We start from the raw sequence: 15,742 nt of genomic DNA, 5'->3' as shown, positions 1-15,742 counted from the left end.
AAACCAGTGTGCATACAGCCGAAATATACAGTTCAGAACTGAGAAGGAGAGCAGCAATAATGAATGACATGATAGCAAAAATGTGTCAAAAGTGGTAGGAAATGTGTGGATGCTTGGAGCACATTTGAAGAATCTGAAGATAGAAGAGATGTATGTGAAAGATGACCTGCCTGCATTTAAAGAACAGGATGTAGGAATCTGGAGATGTTATTCACTGGTCAAGTGAGAATATCAGGATAGGGACCAGAATGTCACAGTGGATGGTAGTAGAGGTGGTCACTTGTGGGTAGAGTTACTTGGGGGGATGGGGATAATATATCATATATTGCAAAGTCAAACAATGCAGAGAGAATGATAATAGGTATGGAAATGCTAACAATGCACTGATGTTTCATTATACAAATACCTCAAGTATCAAGAATAAAGAAAATGATCTGATGGCAATGACAGAAAACTTCTTATTCATTGAATTCATTATGGAGAGTGAGAACCATTGGCTTCTCAGCAGGATAAAGATCTTTTTTCTTCTGAAGAAAGAAGATTGCTTCCTTAGACTATTATTAGAAATGCTGATGCAGTTATACAAACTGAATATGTATTTTAAGATAAACACATTAGAATAGATTAAAATTTTCTTTTGGTTTAAACAGTCAGTGTAAATTTCATGGCCCAACTAAATTTATTTATTTTTTTTTTAGTTAGAAAATAAATACTTCATGTTGGAGTTTAAGTAAATTCAAACCTGAAATGCCATTCTTCTCTGGATCTTTTCTAGTGTATCATCATTACCAGATAACCAAATCTCTGCCTAATAATCCATAAGACCTGTTCAAGGCCTCATATCTTTATTACTACACAACAGGGTACTCCACATCACCATAATCCAATGTGATGACTACACAACTTGTGCAGTATGACACCTGAACTTACGGTCCATGTCCACCACCACTCTCAGGTCTCTTATCTCCTCAACTCCTGCAAAATTTCCCCATCCCATCATTGACAAACAAATTTCAAAACCTTATACTTTGCAACAATGAACTGACAATTTCACTCACAATCTATTCAAGTTTTCCTGTAAGACCACATCTGCTTGACACCTTCTGCAATTTTTTTTATCATACTGGCACCAGTCTGTCATGTGACCCATGCAGTTTACTATTTCCATCCACATCGTTGTCAGTTAAACTACTTTACCTACTGGTCCATTTTGTGTGAAAACGATGTATCATGTAATTTTGAATTATATACTATCTCATTTGCCATATTTAACTGATTTTGCATATCTTTTTTAATATTTTATTTCAGCTAATAATGCAAATTCTTTGTAATAGTACTAAAAATACATGAAGAGAAAATATGAAAACAGAAGCTTTAGGAATGAATGGGAAGAAAATTTAGCATTTATTGATAACAAAGGAAAAACCTTATTCTTTTGACCTTTGCAATACATTCACACACTGATGCAATAGCATCAAATATCTTTTGGTAAGTGTCCAAACAGCATTTATCTCTTAATATTGATCCCATACATAAGAAGTTGAAGGATCTAAAAGCACATCAGTGCCATATCTGCAGTTCAGGAGAAAACTCAGAAGTTTACTGACTTTTTTTTGAAAGAGTTACAGGTTGCTATTTGGAAATACTTTTTCAAGGCTGTTCCAAGGATAATATATGGAATAAAAGAGGAAGAAGAAAGCAGGTCAATGAAAGCATTTTGCAGTTGCAGAGTAAATAATGAGAAAGCTACTAATGTGATGTGTTTGTGCCAGGAGAGGCTGGAGATGAAAGCTAGTCGAACGAGAAAGAGATCTGATCTTGTCTTAGTTATTTGTGTATTACTGAGGTAAGGAATATGAGCTGAAATCTCTTTCGTGAGAGAGAGAAAAAGATGACTGCTTTGGTGACACTGAATGTGACCATACTGCTGTCCTCGTGTCATTGAAAGATAGTATATCAGTTTAAGGAACTACATGCAGATAACCTCGATGCTTGGGATATCCGAGCACTGCACGGTTTGTCAAATCAGTAGCATGAATGAGAGTATTAGCATCTCCAAAGCTATGGATAGGATGAGCGTGACTGAAAGTAGGTCATTTATATACATGAGAAAGAGGGAAGGTGTGTAAAATTTGATGCAGCATAAATTTTTCCATTTTTTATTTGCATCGACTTTTACAGGGGTCACATCCAAAATTCACAAAAGTAGACTTGTAATTTTATATGTAAATAGCACTAAAAGCTCATGTATTAAAACTCAGAGGAATTAGCATGATAAATTGTGTAAATAGAAGATATATGAATATGTTAAGTTCAAGGGCAATGATGTAGAAATTGGAAATACATAGTAATTGTCTATGTAAGTAATACCAAAAGCCCATGTACTAAAACCCAGAGGAATTAACATACTAAATTGTGTAAACAGAAAATATCTTAAAATGTTAGGTTCAAGGGCAATGCCTTCAAAATTGGAAATATATTGATGTTAGTGTTTAGTATGGAGTGAAAAGGAAACCTATTTTAACCTAAGCAGTCCGATACCGCCTTCAAGGTCAATGGTAAAAGAGGGTGGTATACATCAGAAGCAGTTCTGCTATTCTGTAAAAAGGATTAAGTGTGCACTTAGGAGAACTAGAAGTCCGCGTTAAACAAAGGCCAAGACAGATTGCGCCGAAATGTTTGGGGGTCTCAAACCTTCGTCCAGGGTCCCATGAAAAACCAAATATAAGGATCATAGAAAAAGGATCGTGATCGACACCAGAAGAAGAAAAAGAGAAGAGCGTATCGTCGATCCATGCCTTTCGTCCCGTTCAGATGATGCTGAGATGAGAAGCTCCAGGAGCTTCTAATTACCTAATTACCACGGGAACAGCGACGATGGACAGAATGCATTGCCAGTATGAGGCCTCGACCATCAAACCTTCGCCCGAGTCTCAAAACACTGGGAAATTTGTGCTTCGGGTCCCGCCAGCCATTCGTCGATGAAATGTCGGTGTTCATAAGATCTCCAAGTAAAAGCCCAAGACCTGATATACGGAAAAGAAGCCAGGGAATCCGTAAAGGAAATGTGAACAAGTGCACTATACTGATGTGAGTTTATTTTTTTATGCAATTTTGTCTATGTTTATCAAAGACTGTTTTAGAAGGACTGATAAATTTATAGAGTTACTATATGTAGTATAATGAGAATAGTTTGCATAAAGAGAAGTTTATATAAAGTGAAGGCTGGAATTTATAGTAGAGTTAACAAGGCATGATAATTCCTATATTGTAAATGGGCTGATAGTTTTCTTTAAATTGCTCAATGATTTGTATTATGTTGCATGCTTACGTAAATGTTCTAAAGGAAGTTTTCCTCTAAAGTGCTAATCTTAGAGTAGAGTAAGAAGTAGTAATTCATTAATGTGTAAATTGTATGATTGTTTCAGTACAAATAAACGTGTTTGTTTCATTTACAAAGGGTTCCTGATCTTTTACACAATGCACTGTTTCCAACTAAATGCGAACCTGTGAGCAGGGAGTTTACAGTTAGCTACGAATTGAAGTTAAGTGTTAGCTATGACTGAAATATATTATTAAGAAGGGCCTTAAGATAGTAAGCGAACTTTACTGGAAGTATTGATATTTCTTATACCACAAGGAGACCGCTGGTGGCGCAGTCGTAATATCAAAAATAAATTTCTAGTGATCTGGTATACGTAAAAAATACTGAAGGTAGAGCAAGATACTAAAGTTAATAGAGTACATGAAAGGATTAGATAAAGTTAAAGTAAGGATAGAATAAAGATAATAAAGAATAGAGATATAGTAAGGTAAATTAAAGTAATAATAAAATTAAATATAAAGAAGAACGTAACAAAGGTAATAAATAATAAGTATAAAAAAGTATACAATAAAGACGATAGATTTTAAAAACAGAGCAAAGGAAACACTTCATTTACAATGGCACAGCTGTCGGCAGCATAAAATCCACAATAATTATACTAAATTAATTGGATTGAAACAGTTTTGCAGAAAGATCAGGCCGACAAAACTGTATAAATATATATACAGTCATACCCCGACTTACATGGTTTCATATATGTACGGATTCCTGTCCTGCTTCACCACTAGTCGTATCTTTCCAGTGCTGGCCATATTTGCCAATGTCGCACATGCTGTGAACAAGCACTGACGTGTTTCGCACAGTCTCCATTCATACACTATTTTTATAGTTTACAAACCTTGCGATTGTTTAATGTTATGTTCTTGATAAAAAATTTATCACATAAAAAATAATAATGTCGTCCAAAGGAAGCAAGTCCGATTCTTCTACAGCTAGCAAGAAAAGAAAAACATTGACTTTGGAAACAAAACTCAACATTATTAAGGATTTTGAAGGCGGAATGAAAATTTGTGAGCTAGTAAAGAAGTTTGATCTACAGGAATCCACAGTAAGAACAATCATAAAAGAAAGGTTTACAGATTTTGGAGGACATATTCTAACGAGGAATGAATTGTAGCCACAAAGTAAGGAATAAAAAAATCATCAGCTTGCTATGAAGAAATTTTGCGTGACAAGAAAAAAGACATTATGCCCTCAGACAAATCTATTAGATTTTATGAAACCATTGACATCAAAATAACTTTCTTTTTTTTTTTTTATGTACGAAAAATACAATTATGATTATATTTCTTAAAAAATATAGGTGTTTTTGTAAACCTTTGGTCCCAATTAACTAATATTTTGTACGCAAAATTATACCCGAGTTACGCAAATTCGACTTGCGCACTTTTTTGTTGGTCCACCTACCGTGTAACTTCGGGGTATGACTGTATTCTAAAAAAAAATTTTGTAAAGCATGAATGTGGATAGAATGGATTCGGAAGCCACAAGTAGCAACATGAGTGATAGAGAGTTTTTTAGGACAATTTGTAAAATTCGATGCAGTAAGAATTTTTTTTCTTAACTTTGCATCAACTTTTACAGAGGTCAGAAACATTGTATATAGGAGATTGTAATTTTAACGCTGATTATGGAATTTTGTTATTACGAATTTTGTATGTAAGGGTTATGTTAACTGTAGTTATAATTTTTTTGTGATTTGAAAAACCATACAAGTATGTGTTGAAATGGTAGGAATGTTAAGCTGTGTATTTCAAGGCCAATGCCTTAGAAAGCAGCCTGTCATTTTAGTGGTTCCAATTTGAAACAAAGAGCTTAGAAGCCTTATTTGGAAATCGTAAAGCACCTTCAATTGTTCAAAGCTTAACCTAATACCCAAGGATAGTGCAACAACAGGCGGCGAACAACTAAGGATATCCCACATATAGTGAATAAGATTATTTCTGTGTTTTCTGGGGGAAACAAAAGTAAACAACTCGGTCACATTCCCCTTTTTTTGCACGGGAATGCTTGGGGTTCTCAACCCTTATTCCAAGGACTGCAAGAGGGAGTATAAGAAAGGACCCAGAAGTATCCAGGGGGCTCTTTATCCAGGTATCCAGAGACAGGAGATTGAATATATAGCAGGTGGAGGAAGTAAGCAGCGACTGTATGCCGGTACACATAAGTAGAAACAGGGAAAAGAAGCAAGTACGCAGAAATGCAGAAGAAAAAGCAGTCTCATCTTGTGGTGTCTCGGAATCCAGCATCGCAGATCCATTGGACGTATAGAGAGAAGTAGGGAAATGTCAAAGGAAAAGTTGAACCGAAATAATATGCATCAAGCTCTGGGAATTCTTCGAGTTGTGACGGCGCTAAAGGAAAGAAGCCCGCACGAATGTTAAAGCCCAGGACGGAAAAGCAGTATCGGTAAGACATGATCCAATCCCCAAAAAATCTTCTACAACACGACGGAGCTAACAAAAAGGAAACCTGCACAAATGATGAAGCCCAGGTCGGAAAAGAAGCCAGTAGAACCAGATAAGAGACGAAAGAGCCAGTTCAGATAATTGTGTCAAGAGAAGAACCGTGAGTTACAACCTTGAAATATTTATATATTCGGCAGGACATATATAAAGTTAAATTGCGATAATTTGTCCCGGACTATGAGGTTAAAGAAATACTGGTAGCAATTTGGATATAGCATACTTGTTGTTTGAAGTATATATATTCAGCGGGACATATATATAAAAGTTAAATTGGGATCATTTGTCCCAGACAAAGAGGCTAAAGAGTAGTTGATATAAATTAAATATGAGAAACTTGTTGAGTGAAATATATGCATATTGTTTGAACAGTTTAGTTCTAGGATGCGAACATCGATTCTTATATGATAATATTACTGCATGTTTATTGCATATATATACAATTTATGAGATTATGATTCTTAGCAGCAGAATGAATGAAATTATAGATTGGAATATGATAGTATTGCTGCATGTACATACATAATGAAGAATTGTATGAGATTACAATTCTTTGCAGTAGAATGAATGAAAATATAGATTGGAATATGATTGTATTGCTGCATATTCATTATGTATGTACAATTTATGAGATTATAATTCTTAGCAGCAGAATGAATGAGATTATAGATTGGCATTTGATAGTATTGCTGTGCATTTTAATGTGCGTATATTAGATGAGATTATAATTCTTAGCAGCAGAATGAATGAGGTTATAGAATGGCATTTGATAGTATTGCTGACTATTCTGATGTGATTATAATAATAGTATTGCTGTCTATTTTAATGTGATTATACATGAGATTATAATTCTACCTTTTAATTTTGTGAAGAACCAATTCATTGAAGAAACTGTATTAATGTATCCTAGTTTAATAAATGTTTGTTATGCTAAAGAATGTGTATTCACTGATCTTTAATCCAATGCACTGCTCCTAAATAAAATGCGAACCTGTGTGCAAAGTTAAGAGTAGCTACGACTGTCAATAACACTTGAGATAGATATAGAGAGATACTGCAGGTAATCTTAACTATATTTAATACTCATATAGGGGAAATTTGGTGACGCAGTCGAAACATTAAATAAATTTTCCAAGGTTCTGAAGGTATTAGATAACCTGCAGTAACATAAGTAAAAGTGTAATGCGTAATAAAATAGAGTAACAGTGAATAGAGTGAACGAAAGATGAAGGATAGAGAAAGTTAAAACAAAGATAAATTAGGGAAGGATAACAATAATTGATAGAGACAGCAGGATAGAGAAGAATAGATAAAAGTAAAGTAAAAGTATAAGATATACAAAAAGGACATATTTTACGGATGATAATACAGAGCCTGCATTGGACCAGAGAGGAAGCTAGCAACCCAATTACAAATGGTAGCAAGTTGACCAAAGGATGGCAGATTTGGAAATTATGGAGACAACTACCGTGTTTGAATAAAAACTTTAGTTTAATATTACTAAAATTTACAATTCGACATTTCGACTTTTATGTCAAGGTCATCTTCTAGAGCGTACAAATATACACAAGAAACAAGCTATACTACAATCAGACTGGTTCGTTAAAGACACTGACCTAGGTAGCGGTTGGTCAGTGTCTTTAACGAACCAGTCTGATTGTAGTATAGCTTGTTTCTTGTGTATATTTGTACGCTCTAGAAGATGACCTTGACATAAAAGTCGAAATGTCGAATTGTAAATTTTAGTAATATTTTAGGGGTGCTTAAGGATCAAAGCTGTATAACTGAGAGGAGACCTCCACATAGCCTTTAAAGGAATGCGGAGAACCGACCAGGGCTTCTGACCTAATGTCCAATCCTCACCTTCTCGTGGTGCACCCTGTTGGGTATCTACTTTGATACTGAACGAACGAGGATGGCCTGGCAATTTGGGATTTAGCCGACCAAATTGTATTCTTATTGGTTAAACCAAAATAAAAAATGATGGTACAACATGACAAAATTTCATGCCTGCTGGGGCGTCGCCCGGTTAAACAAGGCCCCCGTTGTTTTCGCCAGGGAACCAGGGCGAACAGCGAAAAGTCAGCTACTGGAACAAATCTGAAAACAAACCCCAACTCAACATCACCAGAGTTAAAGATCGGTACTATCAACGTAAGAAGCCTGAATGGCAAAGAAATGGAGCTAGCTGAGGAATTAGAAAAGTACCAGATCGACATAATAGGGGTGACTGAAACAAAAAAGACCAAAACTGGTGAGATCTTTCTGAGCAATAAATACAAAATGTTATATTCAGGCAATAACAATCAAGGAAAAGAAGGAGTAGCCATAGTATTCAACACAATACGAGGCTAATCTTCTTGAATGGCAGTCAGTCTCAAGTAGAGTAATGTGGGCAAATATGAGAATGGGGAACTGGACAATGAGACTTATTTGTGCCTATGGTCCCACAGAAGGTTCTACTAAGGTAGAAGTGGAGGAATTTTTTGAGGCTTTAGAAAAAGCAACTGACACAATGAAAAAGGAAAAGTTGGTCCTTGTTGGGGATCTAAATAGTAGAGTAGGAAATGATTGTGAGACATACAAAAATATTTTGGGAAAATTTGGAGAAAAGAGCAAAGCTAATAATAATGGCAAATATCTGTTGGATTTCTGCTCAGGACATGGACTGGTTATTACTAACACCATGTTCCAACATAAAAATGTACACAAATTCACATGGAGAGAAGAGGCTAGGAATAAGAAAAGTCTCATTGACTATGTTATTGTTGATAGTGATGTTTTCTCCCTGGTGCAGGACACCAGAGTGTACAGAGGATTTGAAATTGAAAGTGATCACTATTTAGTCTTGAGCAGGATAAAATTGAATTTCATATTGAAAAGAATAACATGTAAGAAAGTTTTAAAGCGAATAAAAATTGAGCAGCTCTCAGATGTAAACTGTAGACTAAAATACAGAAATATTATTGAAAAGAAAATGAAAGAGTTTGAGAACAGGAATCAAACCTTGGAGATTCAGTGGCAAACTCTGAAGGAAACATTGATTGATTCTGCCAGAGAGGCATGTGGTGAGGTTGTGTGCAAAGATAAAAAAATCAGAACTCCCTGGTGGACACAGGAAGTTAAAGAGGCAGTGAAGGAAAAGAAGAAAGCATATCAAAAGTTCCTGGCAAATAAGTCAGCTTTTACTCTTACAGAATACAGAGACAAATGTAAGAAAGCTAAACAGTGTGTAAAACTAGCTAAACAAAAGTCATGGGAGGCCTTTGGCAAGAATATAAATATCAAGAAGGTGGCAAAATATTCTGGAGGTTGTTGAAGAAGCTTAGGAATGGAGGAAAGAGTGCTGTAAAAGGAATTAGAGATGATAAAGGTGAAATGAAAACAGGAGAAAAAGATATCCTTGAAGTATGGAGTAATTACTTTGAAAAACTGCTAAATGAAACAAGCAGTGATGACAGCACAGTGATAAAAAACACTGACCAGGCATGCAGTCAGGAATACATATCCATACTTGAAGTAGAAAAAGCCATCAAAGGCTTCAAATGTGGAAAGGCAGCAGGAGTAGATGATATTCGACCAGAAATGCTGAAGTATGGTGGTGGTATAAGAGTCTTACAGTGGCTGCACTGCATAGTTCAGAAAGCCTGGACAGAGGGACGAATTCCCGATGATTGGAGTAGTGCTCTCATAGTACCCATATATAAAAAGGGAAATAAAACTGAATGTGAGAATTACAGAGGTATTTCCTTACTGAGTGTTCCTGGCAAGATCTATGCAAGTATACTTGAGAAACGGTTCAGAAGAATTGTGGAAGAAAAGCTTGGTGAAGAACAAGCTGGATTCAGGCCAAATAGAGGCTGTCAGGATCAGATCTTCACTTTACGACAAATAGTCGAGAAAGCATGGGAATATAACAAAGATCTGTATTTAAGTTTTGTCGATTTGGAAAAGGCATATGACAAGGTGCCAAGAGAGAAGCTATTCAATAGGCTGCAGTTATATGGTGTCAATGGGGCATTATATCAAGCAATACTTAGTCTTTATTTGAGTTGTGAGTCAGCAGTTAGAATTGAAGGAAGTACAGGAAGATGGTTTAATGTTAAATCTGGTGTGAGACAAGGATGTACATTATCCCCTCTGTTATTCATTTTCTATATGGATCACATTATGAAGGAATGTGGTATTAAACCTGATATCAAAATTGGAGATGTTAATGTCAGCTCTTTGCTTTATGCGGATGATGTTATACTTCTAAATAAATCCGCTACAAGTCTGCAAGATTCTCTGACTAAATTGAATAGCTGTTGTAATAGATATGGTATGAAGCTCAGCAATAAAAAGACAAAGACAATGAAAATAGGCAGAATTATTGAAAATGTCAACTGTGTTGTGAATGGAGAACCTGTGGAACAAGTAAAACATTTCAGCTACTTAGGCACAATTTTTACTGAAGATGGTAAACTAAATATAGAAATAGACAACAGAATCAGCAAAGCTGGTATCGTGGGAAGTCAATTGAATAAATTCATATGGAATAAGAAAGAAATTAGTCGGAACACTAAATTAGCTGTATACAAGACTGTGTTCAAACCAATTTTAACTTATGGATCTGAGAGCTGGGTCAGAAGTAAAACACTTGACCAAAGACTAGAGACCGCAGATATGAGAGTCCTGAGAAAGATTAGAGGCGTGAACAAATGGCATCAATGGCAATATCATATTAAAAATGAGGATATTAGGAAACAACTTGACATTGTCAGCATCCAAGAATGCATTAGCAGAGCTAATGTCAAGTGGTATGGTCACTTAAACAGAATGGGCGAGGAAAGATTAGCAAAACCAGTGTTCTCTGCCAGGTTGGCAGGAAAACAACCCAGAGGAAGACCAAGATATAGGTGGATTGATACGGTACAAAGTGCCTTAGACGATAGAAATATAAGATCTGATAATGTTGGAGTCTTGACAAGTAACAGACTGATTTGGAGGAAAATTGTAGATAGGAAGTTAGTAATGATGTAATTTTTTCATGTAGTACTGTCATATCCTGTACACCCCTTGAGGGTACATGGCAGGAATTTGATGATGATGATGATGATGAGTAATATTAAACTAAAGTTTTTATTCAAACATGGTAGTTGTCTCCATAATTTCCAAAAATGCATTCGGATCACCGTGCAAGCCTAAAAGAAAGGATGGCAGTTTGTTTAGCAGGTCTCAATGCCAGACATGATCAAAAGTTCTGGAAATCTCAAGAGCAACTGCATTTGTTTCACTGAACCTTTCCACTGCACATCTGGTGGTGGGTGATGCAAGCTAAAAGGTCAGCTGTGAATCTTGAATGGCAGGATCCATACTGTTGGTCACTGATTAATTGATGGAGAAGTTGGCTATTGATGACTTTCTCCATTACTTTTGAGAGGATGGAGGTGATGGCAATTTTACTGGTTTGTACTTTGACAGGTGACTTATTTCTCTCTTTTTTTGGGGGGAGGGGAGAGAATAGGTTGGATGTGATTGCTTCCACATGCTGGGATAGGTACCAGCTATATATAATAGATTGTAGAGATGATATAGGACAGGTGTTAGCTCTGCAGCAAAGTGTTTGAGAAAAATAGAGGGGCATCATCAGGACCAGGAGACTTTTTAGTGTCCAAGTCATTTAGTAATTTTCTGATGTCTTTTTGTCTAAAAACTAGAGGAGGCATATGATGGTTGGATTCCGGTATGGTATGAGGTGATTTCCCTTGGTCATCAATGCAGGAATTTGAAGAAAAGTGATGCCAGGAGGTTTCTTCATCTTTCAGTGAAATAACAGGGGTGCCATCAGGATGAGAGAGAGAGAGGTAGAAGGGCAAGTGAGCAGAAGTTGCATCCAACAGCCATAGCAAAGGACCAAAAGATATGGCTTCCATTTGGACAATAGATAAGTTTTCTACTCCTGATGATTGTTTTGCACTTGTTGCATGCTTCAGTATAGGCAAAGTATGAAGTTGGAATTCTTGATGTGAGCCACCTACAGTAAGCTGAATTGTTTTCAACTGCTCTGATACACATTCTGTCGAACCTGGGCTTGGAAAGCAGATGAGGATTCTGGGTAGAAGTGGGGATGATGGCATTCATGCCAGTGAAGATAATTTCTGTGACTTGTTCAGAGCAGGTGTTAAGGTTTGATGAGCTGAAGTAATAATCAGACCAATTTCCAGGGGTCATCCCATTTGGTGCTTTTGTAGTGCCAGAGGATAACGGAGAAGTAGCTTGAGGGGGGACATTCTGTGAGAGAGGACTCTTATAAAAGATTGTGCTCTGAACTGCTGAGAGGGGAAGTGCGTGACCTGTGTGGTGCATTAGGAGCAAGAATTGGTTAAAAAGATATCCCAAGTACTGAAGGGTGGTGAAGAGTTGTCAGGAATTTGTGTAGGTAGATGAACAATATGCATTAGGTCATTGCTAGATGCAAAGATTTCGGCCTCTCATCCAGCTTTGTCAGTGGTGTTATAAATGGGAAGCCAGCTAGAATTATGGATGTTGAAGTCTAAAAGGAAGATGACCTCACTATCTGGATCGCTGGATTGTAGATGGTCAAATATCATGGAGAAAAATGTGAAGAGGTCTTGGAGTTTGGAGAACAGTAAATGTAGAAGATGAATATTACTAGATGGGGACAATGAAACCTTGACCAGCAGGGAATTGTTAATTAGCTGCTCTCTGGCATGCAATGTCTAATCTCACAAAAGGCACAGGCGCATCTTGTAGTGCAGGATGCGCCTGTTTCTCAACGTTTTTTGGATCATGCCCCACCTCAACATCTCAAAGATCTTGATGCCTCATCTCAACATCTCAAAGATCTTGATGTCCCCCCCCCAGCATAATAGTCAGCCAAGTTCTGAAAAAGTATAATATAAATATGTGCATGTACTTCTAATTGACCCTCAAAATATTCAAATTGCCCCACATTGAGAAACATTACTGTAGTGAAAGGAATTATGTAGTGTATAATTTGGACATTGGAGTGTAGTGGATGTAGAAGCTATTTAGGTTTCTGTCATGAGGTCTAGACATGTTAGTGAAGTGGGTGTGAAAGTGACTTTTTTAAGAAGGAAATTCTGGCATGGTTTGCATGTAGTGATTGGCTGCATTGTGTATGTTTGATTGGAATTAGTTTATGAGGGAGAATCTTTTTTTTGTTGCAGTGTCACTGTCATTGTTTGAAATGTTTATCGTCAGTTTGTTCATGGTAAGATGGAAGGATAAAGTGGGGAAATTACTCTTGGACATGACATCCATACAGAGAGCAACCAATCTCCTTACCATAACATGCCCTTTACAATGCCTCCAGCATACCACTACTCAGATGTCTCCCAGCACGACCTGGTAGAGTATGTGGCAGCAGGATTATTCACCTGTTGATCAGGAAGCCTCCTGATATACTACCGTTTTAAATAATGTATCTTCATAACGAATGAGTTTATGGGTCTTTCAGTATGTATGGAATGGCCTTGAAGGGTATCACTCTCATTACATACAGAAAGGGAGTGGGGGAGCAAACAAATTGGAATTTCTGCTCTAGAGACCAAACATGGCATATGCCACTCTGGGCCTCCATTAAGCTGAGTGGTGGCATTTCACCAAGTGAAATGAAGTGAAGGTCATTCACTACCTGTAGTCCAGTTGGCATTTCCTGAAACTAGGATGATATCCTAGTTTCAGGAAATTGTTATTCACGCATTATAGTGGGAATACTTACTGGTTTTGCAAGAGCCCCTTTTGTGGTAAAAGGCCACACTGTGGGAAAGCAAGCATTCACATGATAGGGAGAGACTATATTTCATATCGCCTGCGAAGAGAGGTTAAACTCCTCATTCCTCGCTATTGCTCCAAGCAATCCCCTAAGCATTTTATATTCACCAGCTTGTAATTCCACATATATCCTTTCCTCACTAAAGTCTTCATATGACTAGACACCACCCAGGTGAATACTTAATGATTACCTCAACTAGAGGAAAATGCAACACCCCACTCAAGATTACATTGTGATGAAATGATCAAATAAGACTCAATCCTTAAAGGAGGGCATGAACTGAGATAAGATGGTCTCTCAAGTTAAGAACTCGAGAAATTTCTTTTCACTATTCTCAAATGCTCTCTCTTCATTCCATTGTAGATTACTATAAGTAAAATCACCTATAATAATCACCCTTCCCTTGTTCACTAACCAAAGCAGTTTATACATTTCTTCATCACTGCTCCCCACATTCCCTGGCTATACCAAGACCTGACTAAATATGTCTTTCTGTCAACCTTCTATACCTCGCACCATACTAACTCAAACTACATACTGCCATTATTTTCTTCTTCCATCTCCACTTTATACAAATATAATTCCCCTGCTATCATCAGCAGCATTCCCCTCTCTTCTCTTTTCTATCCTCACAGAAATCATACACTTCCATTTCTATTTCTGCCGGGATATCATCCTCATCTAACCATATTTCACTTATTCTAACAATTTTTGGACAAATAAACTCATCCATGAAACAATTTCATCTCCCTTATTTATGCCCCTGACATTCACAAATAAACACAGCAGTTCATTTTTAATCTATAACCAGTCCTATTCATGCCACCTGTCCTGTTAGTTGTGATATCCCCCACACTTGCCCATCCCAATCACCTTTATCACAAATTACCCCATGTATTTCCTCAGGCTCAACTATCCACCTCACATCTGAGGTCATCCCATTCCTATGCTAAGCCATCTCCCGTACATATATTCACTACTTTCAACACACAATCTCCTTATGCCATATCTCCCTTTCCGCCTCTCCATTCCCCTGTCTCTCTTGCATTCCTGTTCTTGCATCTCACATGGCTACTATTTCCATTACCAATCACTTCAGTTCTCACCTGTTCCACTATCCAAGTCTTTCACTTCACCTCTTGCTTCCTCTGATCTATTGTTCACATCACTCATTAATTCACATGAATATAGCTTTTAAGACTTGAAAATATTCAAATTCTCAGAAGAATAACATTTTAGTTGCTCAAAGTATAGTATAGCTACAGACTCCTAAAAAAAAAAAAAAAAAAAATTTATAAGAATGGACCCCAACTCTCTGTTGCTGATAGAATGAGAAATTACGGCAAGCAAAGAAAGAAGTCTGTATAAAATACATATAATGAATCATAAACATTTAATAGTTAAAATTAAAAAATTCAATGCTTAATACCATACCAGATTGCTAGATAAATTCACAAAATCTGCATAATCTTTATTAATTAGTTCAATCATTGCTGAATGAAGCACACGAAGATAAATCCCAAGATCATCACGGAGCTTTTCTAAGCAAACACGTTTTCTATGCTCACTAAGAAATTTATCGATACTGAAATTCTTCTGTAAATATAATCAAGTCAGAAATTAATAAACATGCTAATAAAGAATATGTTAACATGTCCATTAACAAATAAAAAAAAAGATACATTAAAAAAATATATTAAATATATGACAATGAATTACAATAACTGGGATTTACTATGGTGTAATTTAATATAAATTGGATTACTAACATTTTGCTACTATATCTAAGCTGCTTTATAAATATAACAGACATTTTAAACAAATGTGAAAAAAAAAAAATAACAGAAATACGGTATATGAACCATTGATTATGGCATAACGAATGGCTTTGTTCTCTTATTCCAATTGTTACATCTATTAGCTATCCATTTCTTGCAATTCTACATATCACGAAGAATTAAGCCTTGCTTTTTAATTTAGAATTTCCTATGAACAGATAATCGCACCTGATTCTTTGACATGTTTTAAGAAATTTTCTTCTAAATAAGGCATTTAAGGAAATTCTCTATTATGTCATGTCACTATTGCAGA

At 36.3% G+C, this 15,742-nt stretch overlaps 1 protein-coding gene across 3 annotated transcripts in view; it reads right to left on the bottom strand.

Moving 5' to 3' along the window:
- Nucleotides 1-15,742, bottom strand: part of Cog2 (conserved oligomeric Golgi complex subunit 2) — a 437,003-nt gene that overhangs the window by 398,886 nt on the left and 22,375 nt on the right. For all 3 annotated transcript variants that reach the window (XM_090399142.1, XM_090399141.1, XM_090399143.1), the window contains exon 2: nucleotides 15,086-15,247. In XM_090399142.1, coding sequence (XP_090255268.1) covers nucleotides 15,086-15,247 — 162 coding nt within the window. The remainder of the gene's footprint in view (nucleotides 1-15,085; nucleotides 15,248-15,742) is intronic.

Source organism: Typopeltis vanoorti, chromosome 10, assembly GCF_054136105.1.
Source record: "Typopeltis vanoorti isolate ZY-2024b chromosome 10, IOZ_Tvanoo_1.0, whole genome shotgun sequence".
Lineage (NCBI taxonomy): Eukaryota > Metazoa > Arthropoda > Arachnida > Uropygi > Thelyphonidae > Typopeltis > Typopeltis vanoorti.
Note: the sequence above shows the minus strand (reverse complement) of the source record. Positions and strands in the feature narration are given on the sequence as shown.